Source organism: Contarinia nasturtii, unplaced genomic scaffold (genome assembly GCF_009176525.2).
Source record: "Contarinia nasturtii isolate CC-2019 unplaced genomic scaffold, AAFC_CNas_1.1 Cnas_scaffold_326, whole genome shotgun sequence".
Taxonomy (NCBI): Eukaryota; Metazoa; Arthropoda; class Insecta; order Diptera; family Cecidomyiidae; genus Contarinia; species Contarinia nasturtii.
Genome location: NW_022197681.1, coordinates 52805 through 66162, shown reverse-complemented (window position 1 = coordinate 66162; position 13358 = coordinate 52805). Strand labels below are relative to the sequence as shown.

The window sequence follows — 13358 nt, the reverse complement described above, 5'->3', positions numbered from 1 at the left end:
ACCAAAACGTACCAAATAGGTATTCGTTTCAAAAAAATAGTGAATAATTTTTTCATGTTTTTTACTGTCTTTTTGGTGTTACATGGTAAGCTTGTAATGAAACTCTCGGAGACTCGGTATAATTCACAAAAAAAGTGAAAAAAAAAATTCCGATATTTTTGTGCACTATACCAAGTATCCGAGAGTTTCAAATAAGCCTGCCATGTAGTAGAAGAAAGAGAGTCGGAAAGACGAATTTTTTTTTCAATATTCTCGACTGCCCGAATTTTTTTTTCGTCTTTTTGACTGTCTTTCTGCTGCTACATAGCAACCTTAGATAAAACTCTCACCAGTAATGCTCCCATAGTGTTACTCACCGATTGAACTGGGCATGGTTGCCCTGTTTAGAATATGCTGAGAAAATAAATTTGTGAAAATGAGGGGTGCCCAAGCTCCCAATTGGGGGCAGGGGAGTACCCAACCATGTCAAAACCTCATCGGATCAAAAAATAATGTACTACAAAGTTGTTCAGAATGATGAGAGAAATTTTTCATGACCCCTGCCCTCTAAGTCCCCCCACCCCCCAGGGGGGTCTGGGGTCATAACTCCTTCACCCATGATTCTTTTCACTCGAAACCTCGAAATTCGGAATCAGCATCCCAAATTACCCTAAAAAGATATTTGTCTCGTGCCCATTCACCCCAAGTCTCCCAACAATTCAGAGCCCCCCCATTAGGGTAAAATGATAAAAAGTCGATTTTTCACTTTTTGGGTGCGGAATTTCGCACTCAAATGTATGGCCAACTATAACTAATTTCATCCGCTCATTTCATTTAGGCCATTGCTCATCCCCTCCCATCACTCCCAAGAGGGGTCCCCCTACAAAATTCAAGAAAATTTCGAAAAAAAACCGAAATTGGGTCCATACCCCATCTAACCCCAAAATTAATTACATATTCGGATTCCTCGTAAAAAATTACCTATAGGCTCCATACATTGTCAATTTCTCTTGACCTACAATTTACTCCATCTAGCTTGAACCTTCGATTCGGGTCGAAAAGTGAAAATACCCCATTTCATTGTAACTTCACAATGGAATATTCACCCCTTATGACTCAAAGGGGCATACGTCTCTTCCCATGAAAGTTACGCATACCAATGTAGTTTCCATTGGCATATAGTTTTGGCCGCCCTGAATGACCCAGTTCGGAGGGCGGGGGTCAAAATAATATAAAAATGAACCCTTGCCCTGGTCAGAGACTTTGTATAGTGCACAAAAATATCGAATTTTTTTTTCCATTATTACGAAAAAATTATTCGCTATTTTTTTGAAACGAATACCTATTTGGTACGTTTTGGTATGTTTTGATACGTTTCGGTACTTTTCAATACTTCTAAGTATATTTAGTATTTCAGTACCGATTTTCCCCTTGGACTATTTCCTGTTCCCAAAACTCCATTTAAAGATGAAAGGAAAGAGAAATTTATCAATTGAACGCATACAAAAAGCTGTCACCGACATCTTAATGAAGGTTCCTACAAAGGCAATCTCCGAATCATTTGACAAATTGATTGAACGTGCAAATAAGTGTATCGAAGCGAATGGAGAGTATATTGATTAATAAAAATTTTTATCTCAAAATGTACACTGGGTGTTTTTATTTTTAAAAAGTTCCGGAACTTTTGGAATGGAGGGTGAATAAAAAAAGATTTAATATACCCAGAGAGAATTATTTGAGTACGGTAACTCGCACTTGCGGTGTTAGCCATAGTAAAACCATTAATGATGCTAATTTGACAATTTGTATGATTCATTTGATTGAGTGTGATTTACATGATTCAAAGTTTTATAATTCGTGTCTACCCCCTAGGTAACACATTTTGCGGGGTAGATGCTCTGCTAACACCGCAAGTGTGAGTCACCGTACTCAAACATTTCTCTCTGTGTAAACAAAACAGAAACCCGTGAACAAATTTTTACCTGTGTTGAGTATATATTGCATGCGGCCCATCTAACCGAGGCACCAAGTTCGACAAGTGTCTCAATTAAAACGGCAGTTTGTGCATTTATATGTGTACAACCTACAATTTTTGCATTTTTCAAAGGTTTATCATCACGAGCACGTTTGCGTAATGCCATAATGCCAGGCATTTCTATAAAAAAAGCAATATAATATATACAATATTAAAATTATTGACATTATTATTACCTTGTTCAGCAATGTCAATTTCACGACGTCCAAAGGCATGTTGATTAATACTTCGTACGCAAAAGTCATAACTTCCCTTTGAATTTAGCTGAGTTTTTTCACGCGGAGAAATATCATCATCCTCAGAACTACTGCCAGTGTACGAAGCTGTAAATAGTTTAATTAAATGTAACAAAAAGAAACATTAACTGAAATTGATGATTAGTTAAAGTAAAATTTCAATTAAGATTCTTGTAAAACAAAGAATGTGAAGTCTACAAATTGTTGTATTAATTATTTTATATTTACTTCAGCACGGATGATTATACTCAATTGTTATACCAGAGTTTTGCTGATTAAAACTTTTAAACGTACTTTTTTTTAAACAAAAAATGTGCGACGATGGTGACGCCATCCTAGTCTCTTCATCTCTTTGTTATGTGTGATACATTCCCTTCCATTCCCCATTTAGTTTTCGTATGGCTACACGATCGTCGCGCACAACTCTCGTACTTACCCGAACTGAATGAATCGGTCGATGATGCCGACAAGCTTCGGCTACGATAACGGCTCGTTTTTTTTAGTGCCCCTGATTTGGTTTCCTATCGGTTAGTTGAAATAAGAAGAAAAATCCAAAACGATTAATACTATGGCATGCATTAAATACATATTTATTGCATTTTTTCAACACAACACATTCAAATGACTTAAATCTTATGCAAATTGTACCAAAAATAAGAAAACATATCATCATGTACACACAATCTATTTTTGCTGTATGGGTTACAGCAAAACTTAGCTATCAGACGCGATACAGTATTTTATTGTAATTTTAATCAAAATTAGAATATTTTGCTGTAAGATATTTTAATTTTTATTTAAATTCAATAAAATTGTTCGAAAAAGAATGAATGCGCTTTACTCACCAGTAATGCTCCCATAGTGTTACTCACCGATTGAACTGGGCATGGTTGCCCTGTTTAGAATATGCTGAGAAAATAAATTTGTGAAAATGAGGGGTGCCCAAGCTCCCAATTGGGGGCAGGGGAGTACCCAACCATGTCAAAACCTCATCGGATCAAAAAATAATGTACTACAAAGTTGTTCAGAATGATGAGAGAAATTTTTTATGACCCCTGCCCTCCAAGTCCCCCCACCCCCCAGGGGGGTCTGGGGTCATAACTCCTTCACCCATGATTCTTTTCACTCGAAACCTCGAAATTCGGAATCAGCATCCCAAATTACCCTAAAAAGATATTCGTCTCGAGCCCACAAGATCTCTAATACAGTAGCTTTTTTATATGAAATCTGTCATACTAACGCCCTCACTTTATCTTTTGGCGAACTAAACAGAATAAAGTTTAATATAAAAGTAAAGTCTCCATCAGGATATTTTATACAGCCGGTGTCAAGATCAATAAAACTGTTAATAGAATCTGCCATTTTTACGCAATTTTGCGATGTGATTGCGAGATTAAGAATATAAATAAAATAAATGAACGGAATAAACGAACTTAACAGAACAAAATAATTCGCACGAGTGTATGACAAGTATGTAAGAGAACAATAACATTACGTTTTGTATCTATCTGTCAAATGTCACAATCACACTTATGAGTTTACGTATGGAGATTTTAACAATATCATTTCTACAAGATCTACAAACTCTACACCCGAGGCTTTTTAAGTTAAATTAAAACGCATATAATTTTTTTTTTTAAATAGAAATTATCTAATGCTAATTGTGCTAACTTCATTTTCAAAACAAAAAAATGAAACAATTTATTAAATTATTTTTCAACAATTTTTGGAATAACATATGCGCTCATTCTCAAACTTGTGAAATAATATCCCATTCTATATATAGATGGCACTGTCTATACGAAGTTCGGCAAACAACGCATTACGCTTATTGAGCGCATTACACCTCTTTTGGGCACCCCTCATTTTCACAAATTTATTTTATCAGCATATTCTAAACAGGGCAACCATGCCCAGTTCAATCGGTGAGTAACACTATGGGAGCATTACTGGTCAGAGAAATTGAACAGTGTGTTGTGTATTTCGCCCATTTTTAAATGGGCGAAATACACAACAAACATTTTTGTTTACACTGTTCAATTTCTCTGAGTAAAGCGCATTCACAGCAATGAAACGACAACAACAATAACACATATTTTTACTGTCAAAATGTTGATGTCAAATGGTGTCGACATTGGTGACGGTATTTTGAAACAGACTGTGTAATCCATATTCATGTCACTAGCGTGGACATGGACTGTGTGTTTCTTCTGTTACATGTACGTTGTAATGGACAAGTATAGTAACATGGCGTCGTTCAAATAAATTTAAAAATCCGTCCACTCGTGTCGACACCATCTAGCACGGTAGTAGGGATTTCATTGCTGTGAGCGCATTCATTCTTTTTTAAACAATTTTATTGAATTTAAATAAAAATTAAAATATCTTACAGCAAAATATTGTAATTTTGATTAAAATTCCAATAAAATACTGTATCGCGTCTGATAGCTAAGTTTTGCTGTAACCCATACAGCAAAAATAGATTGTGTGTAGACCAAAAAATGTAATGATACAGTAGTATAAATTTTAGTTCAGATTTTTTCCGCTCAAATATTTAGGTGCTTAACATATATCACTTTGGCATTTGAGCGGAAAAAATGCATACTAAAATTTATCCTAAAAACGGTTGAGTCTTCGTGTAAATTGAGTTTTATGTCAATTTTTGTTCATATTGAGGTTAGTTGTCATTTGTGTGTATGAATGACTGACAAACGGTGGGGGATGTAATTGCCAAAGCGCGACGATGACAAGCAACGTTGACAGTAGCGCCATGGTGCGGTTGCCAGCAAAACTAAAAAATTGAACAAATTTCGATCGCCTGAATCAAAAATGGTACAAATTTGTGCCACCCAACATAAACAGTGACAACCATAATGAAGTTGCTGCGTTGCCCAGCTGTCATTGTCGTCGTGCTTTGGTAATTGCAGCATATTTTTTTGTGTTTTATATACACAGAGTTTGTATAGTCGGTAAAGTTTATTCAACAAATAGTCTCTTTTGAAAAACATGTCTCATAGATCTAGAAAATGGTAAATCTAATTCATTTTAAATTGATTTTATATTGAATCAAATTAAAAACCTCTATCGAGGTGAAGAATGAGTGACGAAACCAAAATGTGAAACACAAAATTTCTGATATCAATTTTGTGACGAAAATAGTTGGTAGATATATTTTCTGTGTACTGTGAATATAAACTTAATATACATTTGTATAATCAAAACGTTGCAGAAATTTCCCCCTTTTTACTGACGCAATGAAGTAACGTTCCGAATTTACAAATGTATATTAAGTTTATATTCACAGTACACAGAAAATATATCTACCAACTATTTTCGTCACAAAATTGATATCAGAAATTTTGTGTTTCACTTTTTGGTTTCGTTACTCGTTCTTCACCTCGATAGAGGTTTTTTATTTGATATCAATAGTTTCGTAAGCGCTATTTTCAATGTTAAAGATTCAAGAAACATGAATTTCAATCTTTTTCAAATACAATGAAAATATGGATTTTTAGGTTATTTTTGGATCAAAATGATATAAATCATGGTTCATAATGAGGAACATTGCTTCTCTTCAGTGGCGCGTGATATGCACATTTCTTTATCTTTGACTTGGGGCTTAAATTGATGAAATTTTCAACAGAAACTATGCAGTATTTTTCGGAAAAATGCCTGTTATGTGTCCGACCAGCCGTACAATTTTTGGTTTTTGGCCAATTTGGCATGAAATTTTTAATTCGCAATTGGCATTATTTTTCACTATCGAAGGGCATATCTTGAAAACAAGAATTTTCTGGGATATGAGCTATGCGGCGTTTTATAGCTTAGATTTAGGCCTAAAATCGGTGAAATTTTCAATACACCAAGTAAGGCTTGTTTTCGAGGTAATAGCTGTTTCAAAAAGATCAGAATCGAGTACGCAAAATCGCGGACAGACAGACATTTTGATTTTTCATAAAAATTCATATGAAATTTTTAAAATAATAAATTTTTCGGACGGATTAACCGATTTTGACGTTTGAGGTAACGTTGGAAAGGTATTGAGCTCTAGAATAATAATATCGATGTTTCAGAGGTCAATGACCTCATTTAGTGCCGTCTATGGTCATGAAACTGAATTTAGACCCTTTTCTTGAAAGGACCATATTTTGAAGACAGGTGGACCGATTTTCAAACTTTTATATTTTTTCTTGATCTATGGCCCAACAGCTTTCCAACCATACATCAACCGGGGTCAATGGCCTTCTAGGTATGGATTTCGTAAAATTAATAAAACTAATGTGGTTTCGTCACTCGTGCGAACTGCCGTCCGCTGTGATCTATCAAAATTGAATTAAATATACCGCATTTTTTCTCTCTGTGTATAGTTTCTGATATAGGCATTATATGACATTATAACTCAGTATACATCTCTTTTGCAAAGAAACCGTAGCGGTGCAGTGGAGGGCGCGTAATGGAACTACGTGCCCATCACATTTACAGAACTTTTGGCAACACTGTTCGTAGTGTTTTGACATTTCATGAAATGTGACATTAATGTTCGTTCATTTGAACCGTGTTTGAGTTTTTGAAATAAAATGATGAAATTCTAATTTATTATTGTGAGTTTGATATATATTTTATTATTAAAATAAAATAACAGTGAAAAAAATGTGTGAAAACATATGTAAGTATTGAAAATTTCAAAAAAATTAGTTTAAATTTCTTGAATTGAATTGGTAAAATTTCTTATTATTTACAAGGTGCGTTGTTCTTTAAGGAGTCAGTCAAAAATATATTTCTTTTTACTACATGTGTTTGTTATGAGTATCTCTGAGCGGTGCAATGTGAGTGTGTAAATGTGTTACGGCTGGAACAAAAATGTGCTAGCGGTGGCACAAGTGTATTTACTGGACCGTAATCGACAGAACGGATAACTAACTTTCAATAATTCTGAGGAAAACTCAATAATATTTTTTAAAAATATTGAACTTAATGACGCTTAATGAAGTAATAAAAAAGAAATATATTTTTGACTGACTCCTTAAAGAACAGCGCACCTTGTAAATAATAAGAAATTTTACCAATTCAATTCAAGAAATTTACCTTGTCTTTTTGAAATTTTCAACACTTACAAATTTTCAACATTTGAACACATTTTTTTCACTGTTATTTTATCATAATAATAAAATACATATAAAAACTCACAATAATAAATTAGAATTTCAAAAACTCAAACACGGTTCATATCAACAAACATTAATGTCACATTTCATGAAATATCAAAACACTAATAACAGTGTTGCCAAAAGTACTGTAAATGTGATGGCGCCACCAGTACTAAAATACTACACTGCGCTAGGACGAAAGAAACAAAATAATAAGTTATTTTTTCATACGTTACGAATAAAGTTCATTGATGTGTTAGTGATATTCCTTTTCATAATTCCCTTTGAAAACATATTTATGACTCTATGCAACATAAAGAATCAGTTCATTTTGGAGAAGTTGTTCACAATGGCATATATTATATGTATTCACAACGACAACAATTGTTGGCTACTTCACAACATTTGTTGGAATGTAAGCATTTACAACACGGTGTTGTCAAAATCATAACCTTAGTTTTGTCAGTGTAGTGAAGATAAAATAGGGAGGAGGCATAGGAGAAGGGGAAACAGATATACGTTTGATTTACATTGTAGTAAGCGCGTTTTACATAGATGGTGTTATAAGTGTCTGTCCGAATTTCGATTGCTCTTTGGAAAATTCCCTTATGGATTCGTTATTTTGGGAGAATTTATTAAATTTAAAATAATAATTATTATCGCAGCATTACGTATTTTAGTACCGACGAACATTTCCAAAAATTGGCTGAAAATTGATTTTTAGGTATGGGAGTTATGATTATTTTTTTTGGAATGGCTTGGAATTGCGTATAGATTATTTTTTTGTCGAAAAAGTAATATAGGTAAAGTGTTTTGCTAAAACATCGGAAGTGAAACAAATAAATTTTTCATACAAAAAATCAATTTTCAGCCATTTTTTTTAAATTTCCGTCAAAAAATGGAATTTTGTTCGATCGAATGATATCAAATTACAAATCTAAGATCATATTCAAAATCAGCGGACAAAATTAGCCTAAGAGTTGTCAAAAAATAAAACAATAAGAACAAATGACACCAATTAAACCTGATTAAACAATGCATATTTTGATCCGAAAATCTCGTGGACCTGTCGGACTACACCAATGTTAGTTCGACCAATCCGATCAAAAAAAACCTCAAATATACATTCCCGAACAATGAAAATGAACTTAAAAAGTGTGTATTCCAGATATTGTGAGTTAAATACATACATGCAAATCAGTCACTATGGCTGTATAAAAATCGATTCAGATTATTTTCAAGTGACATTAGAATTGCTTATTGGATGAAAATGAATCGAATTGAGTAGTTAGAACGGTTTGAAAAGTTGTTTTTCCTTTGAATGTAAATCATTTTGTGAACACTTGTTGATCATTCGTTCATTTACTCTTGATTTCTATGAAATTCTCGATATTCAAACTATACGGAACGTTCAAATGACTATAAATACAAGATGCAATTGCATTATTATTACTCTAAAAAAGTTTCGAGCCACAAAAAACCTATAAACTCTGAATAGATTAGTACACAATGATGGTTTTTTGTCAAAAAAAGTAATTTTTTGTAGGAAAAGTGTATTTTAACCCTCTAGTGCATAGCCCTGCCTTTAGGCATGGTGTATAAATTATTGTCTAAAATATATAATTAAAAAAAAAGATTTTATTCATGAATAAAAATACATTCAGTAGGGTTCAGGCTTTCATTTTCCGGTCATTTGACAACTGGATGTAAATCGGTTGTTTAATTATAAACACGGTTGTACTCGAAAACAGAAATTTGACAAAAAAATTATCATTTTACTGCAGTTTAAACAATGGTTTTGATTGTTCTCGAATTTTGTCAATAGCATTTTTTGAGAAAACCATGCGATTTTTTGAATTTCGATTATTTTTTTAAAGAATTATAAACCAAAACAATCATAGAAAAATAAGTCTCATGTCGAAAAAAAATTAATGCATTAGAGGGTTAACGTGATAATTATTATTTTACTAGCTACTAACAACTACTAATTATTAGGTTTTAGTGGATTTTTTATTAGAATTTTAGTAGATATTTTATTAGAATGTTAGTAGATTTTTTATTAGAATGTTAATAGAAATTTTATTAAAACGCCTATTGATTCAATCACATTGGTATTCTCTTACTATTCAATAGGCATCACATAGCAAGTTTATATGAAACTCTCGGAGACTCGGTATAGAGCACTCAAACAGTGAAAAAAGTCCAGATCGTGATTCAGATGATATGGAATGCGATTTTTTTCATTCTGATTTCACCAGGTGATACAGAAAATTGAGTGGTATTTGTAAATCGAAGAAAAAAAATTTAATTATTTTTTTCATTTTTCGCCAATTTTTACCATCTATATGGGAAGCTTGTGTGAAAAACACGGAAGACCGCTGAAATGGCAACCCAAGTTAGTATAATACTCTTTTCGAAGAGTGTACACGCTCTTCTCACACTCTTCGTATAGTTTTATTCGACTCCCTTCTCACACTCTTCTCACTCTCTTCTCACTCTCTTCTCACACTTTTGCATAAAACACGTATATTGAGTGAGAAGAGAGTGTTTAATGGCATTGGTAATGCTATCACTGCTGTCACTGCATTCCAGTGGAAGTAATGTTTGTATTTTGATATTTGAACGTTTATAGCATTCGTCAGCTGTGTCAAAATACAACAGAATGACAATTGCTGTTGCAACATCTAATTCATTTTTTTTTGTATACGTTCATTTTTTTCAAAATGTAAAAAATTAAGAAAATCAAAAATTATCCATCAGTGGAAAAATTTATTATAAAGAAACAAAAATAAAATTTTGTAGAGAAAAAAATTGAAGCTCAGTTAAAAACAATATACGTGTTCTATGCGAAAGTGTGAGAAGAGTGTGAGAAGAGTGTGAGAAGGGAGTCGAATAGAACTATACGAAGAGTGTGAGAAGAGCGTGTACACTCTTCGAAAAGAGTATTATACTGACTTGGGAATGTCGTACGTCCGGCACTGTCGTCCGCACATATTTTGTATTTGTCATTTCAGCGGTCTTCCGAAATCAGAATGAAAAAAATCGCATTCCATATCATCTGAATCACGATCTGGACTTTTTTCACTATTTGAGTGCTCTATACCGAGTCTCCGAGAGTTTCATATAAACTTGCTATGTGATGCCTATTGAATAGTAAGAGAATACCAATCGTGATTGAATCAATAGGCGTTTTAATAAAATTTCTATTAACATTCTAATAAAAAATCTACTAACATTCTAATAAAATATCTACTAAAATTCTAATAAAAAATCCACTAAAACCTAATAATTAGTAGTTGTTAGTAGCTAGTAAAATAATAATTATTACTTCTTAGTGGCTACTAAGAATTACTAAATAATAAAGTATTAATGGAAAAAATCTACTAACTAATAAGAATTTTTATTAATTATTATTTATTAGTTACACCAATGAATTCTATACCATTTTTTGTGCATAATTTGTGCCAATTTGTGCATGCATTTTTAGAATTTTTGCATAAATGGCTGATGAGTTATTCAGCTTTATATTTTGTGGTGAATTTCGGTTTTGGATGCAATTCAACATTTTTCTATGGCCAAAAAATCGGGAAAAATGTTGTGCGATTTTTGTGTGCATAATTTGTGCATGCCAAATATGCCTTCGGATCGGTCGTACACTGCAAAAAATGCATCAAAATCGATTCGATGTCAATTTCCCCCACAGCAATGAAACGACAACAACAATAACACATATTTTTACTGTCAAAATTTTGAAGTCAAATGGTGTCGACATTGGTGACGGTATTTTGAAACAGACTGTGTAATCCATATTCATCGTATATGATCCTATGTAAAGTTCTATACTTGATCTAGTTCACATTGACGGTTCAAATCGTTTATGTCCACTAGCGTGGACATGGACTGTGTGTTTCTTCTGTTACATGTACGTTGTAATGGACAAGTATAGTAACATGGCGTCGTTCAAATAAATTTAAAAATCCGTCCACTCGTGTCGACACCGTCTAGCACGATAGTAGGGATTTCATTGCTGTGATTTCCCCACACAAATTCACCACTTTTTTTTAAAATAATTGCAAAAATAAAAAAAATTCTTTACCATTTTTTTGTGCATAATTTGTGCATAACAAATCCACATCGCACCGAATTTGTGCATGCAGGGGTAGTTCAGTGGTTCACTTCACTAATATTCTCCAAAATCACACAATGAGCGAAAATCGATTCGGATTAAATTTCTTGAAATTTCTCAGTGGTAATATTTTGTGCATCATTTGTGCATAACAAATTCACATCGCACCGAATTTGTGCATGCAGGGGTAGCTCAGTGGTCCACTTCACTAATATTCTCCAACATCACACAATAAGCGAAAGTCGATTCGGATTAAATTTCTTGAAATTTCTCAGTGGTAATATTTTGTGCATCATTTGTGCATAACAAATTCACATCGCACCGAATTTTTGCATGCAGGGGTAGTTCAGTAGTCGACTTGGGCAATATTCTCCAAAATCACTCAATGTGCGAAATTCAAAACGGATTGAATTTCTTGAAATTTCTCAGTGGTATTATTTTGTGCATCATTTGTGCATAACAAATTCACATCGCACTGAATTAGTGAAGTGGATCACTGAACTACCCCTGCATGCAATGTGAATTTGTTATGCACAAATGATGCACAAAATATTACCACTGAGAAATTTCAAGAAATTTAACCCGAAGCGATTTTTGCTCATTGTGTGATTTCGGAGAGTCATATGCGATTGCGTGCACACGGTGAGCCCACTGACAAACGTCTTCGTACAGTAACGCCACAAACGATAATATACGGTGACGTTTTAAAATGGTGTTTCAACACCAGCTATTGCTCTTGTCTTACAGAGTATGCTACGATTTAACGATGTGCGTGAATGTTTTTGCACATCTAACTGCTTAGTTGTACTTGTTGAACGTCGAATCGATTGTGGCGCTAGCGTACGTAAACAATCATCTAAAATTATATGTACTTCTATACAATGCGCTCACTGTGTGATTGCGTGGTTTTATTGTTCTGCTGTGCAGCATTATAAGTTTCATCGTTGTTTCAAATTTTATATACGATATATACGATATTTTCTATATGATACTCTTTTGTTCCACATTTGATACAAATATCAGAAAATTTGAAAAAACGATGAAACTTAACAATAAATCAATTTTCCTAATTTGTTTTTTGTTAATTTTTCAAACGTGCATTTAATAAAAGAACTACAAAAAAATAATACAATAAAATTGACTCAGGAGGACACCAAACCTCAATATGTTCCTGCTGCTGCTGCCCAGCAGAACAATAAAACCACGCAATCGCATTCGTAAAAGATTTAAATTTTTTAATTTAATTTCAATTTTAATAAAAACAAAAATAATGAGCCGTCATTAGGTGCAACAAATAGAAAAGTTATCCAAAGCGAGTCGACCTTTGTGTGTCTGTATATATTGGTAATATCGAATTATAATATTTATTTTATTACATAATTCGTCACGATATTAATTTTTTTATCTTCTTTGTTCACATTCACATTTTTTTTTTATATTTCCAAATAAATAAATCTCGTACAAAATGTAATACAATAACTGTCAAGTGCACAGAAACAAGTATCGGAGTACACTTACTCGCACTTGCGGTGTTAGTAGAGGCTTTACCCCTCAAAATGAGTTACGCATACTATTTAACTCTATATTTGGTGTAAGTTTCATCGAAGTAAACGCATCACAGCACATCACAGTGAAAAAAGAGATACATGTGTAGTACATATGATCGGCTGAGAATCAAAGTGACTTTAAGTTTTTTTAAACCGTCTCCATCTTATGTAAATCCTATACAAATTATGAGACTCTTTTAAGATTTTTTCTGCTTAAAGTCTCTTTTATTACCAGCCGTACATACAGGGTGTCTCACGAACTAGGCGCACCCCCTAAATTTAAAAATT

At 33.2% G+C, this 13358-nt stretch overlaps 1 protein-coding gene across 2 annotated transcripts in view; it reads right to left on the bottom strand.

Moving 5' to 3' along the window:
* LOC116337887 (adenosylhomocysteinase-like 1) overlaps nt 1-13358 on the bottom strand; it is a 39615-nt gene that overhangs the window by 3272 nt on the left and 22985 nt on the right. For both annotated transcript variants that reach the window (XM_031762826.1, XM_031762829.1), the window contains exons 4-6: nt 2687-2771; nt 2191-2337; nt 1962-2134 (exon numbers count right to left, since the gene is read on the bottom strand). In XM_031762826.1, coding sequence (XP_031618686.1) covers nt 1962-2134; nt 2191-2337; nt 2687-2771 — 405 coding nt within the window. The remainder of the gene's footprint in view (nt 1-1961; nt 2135-2190; nt 2338-2686; nt 2772-13358) is intronic.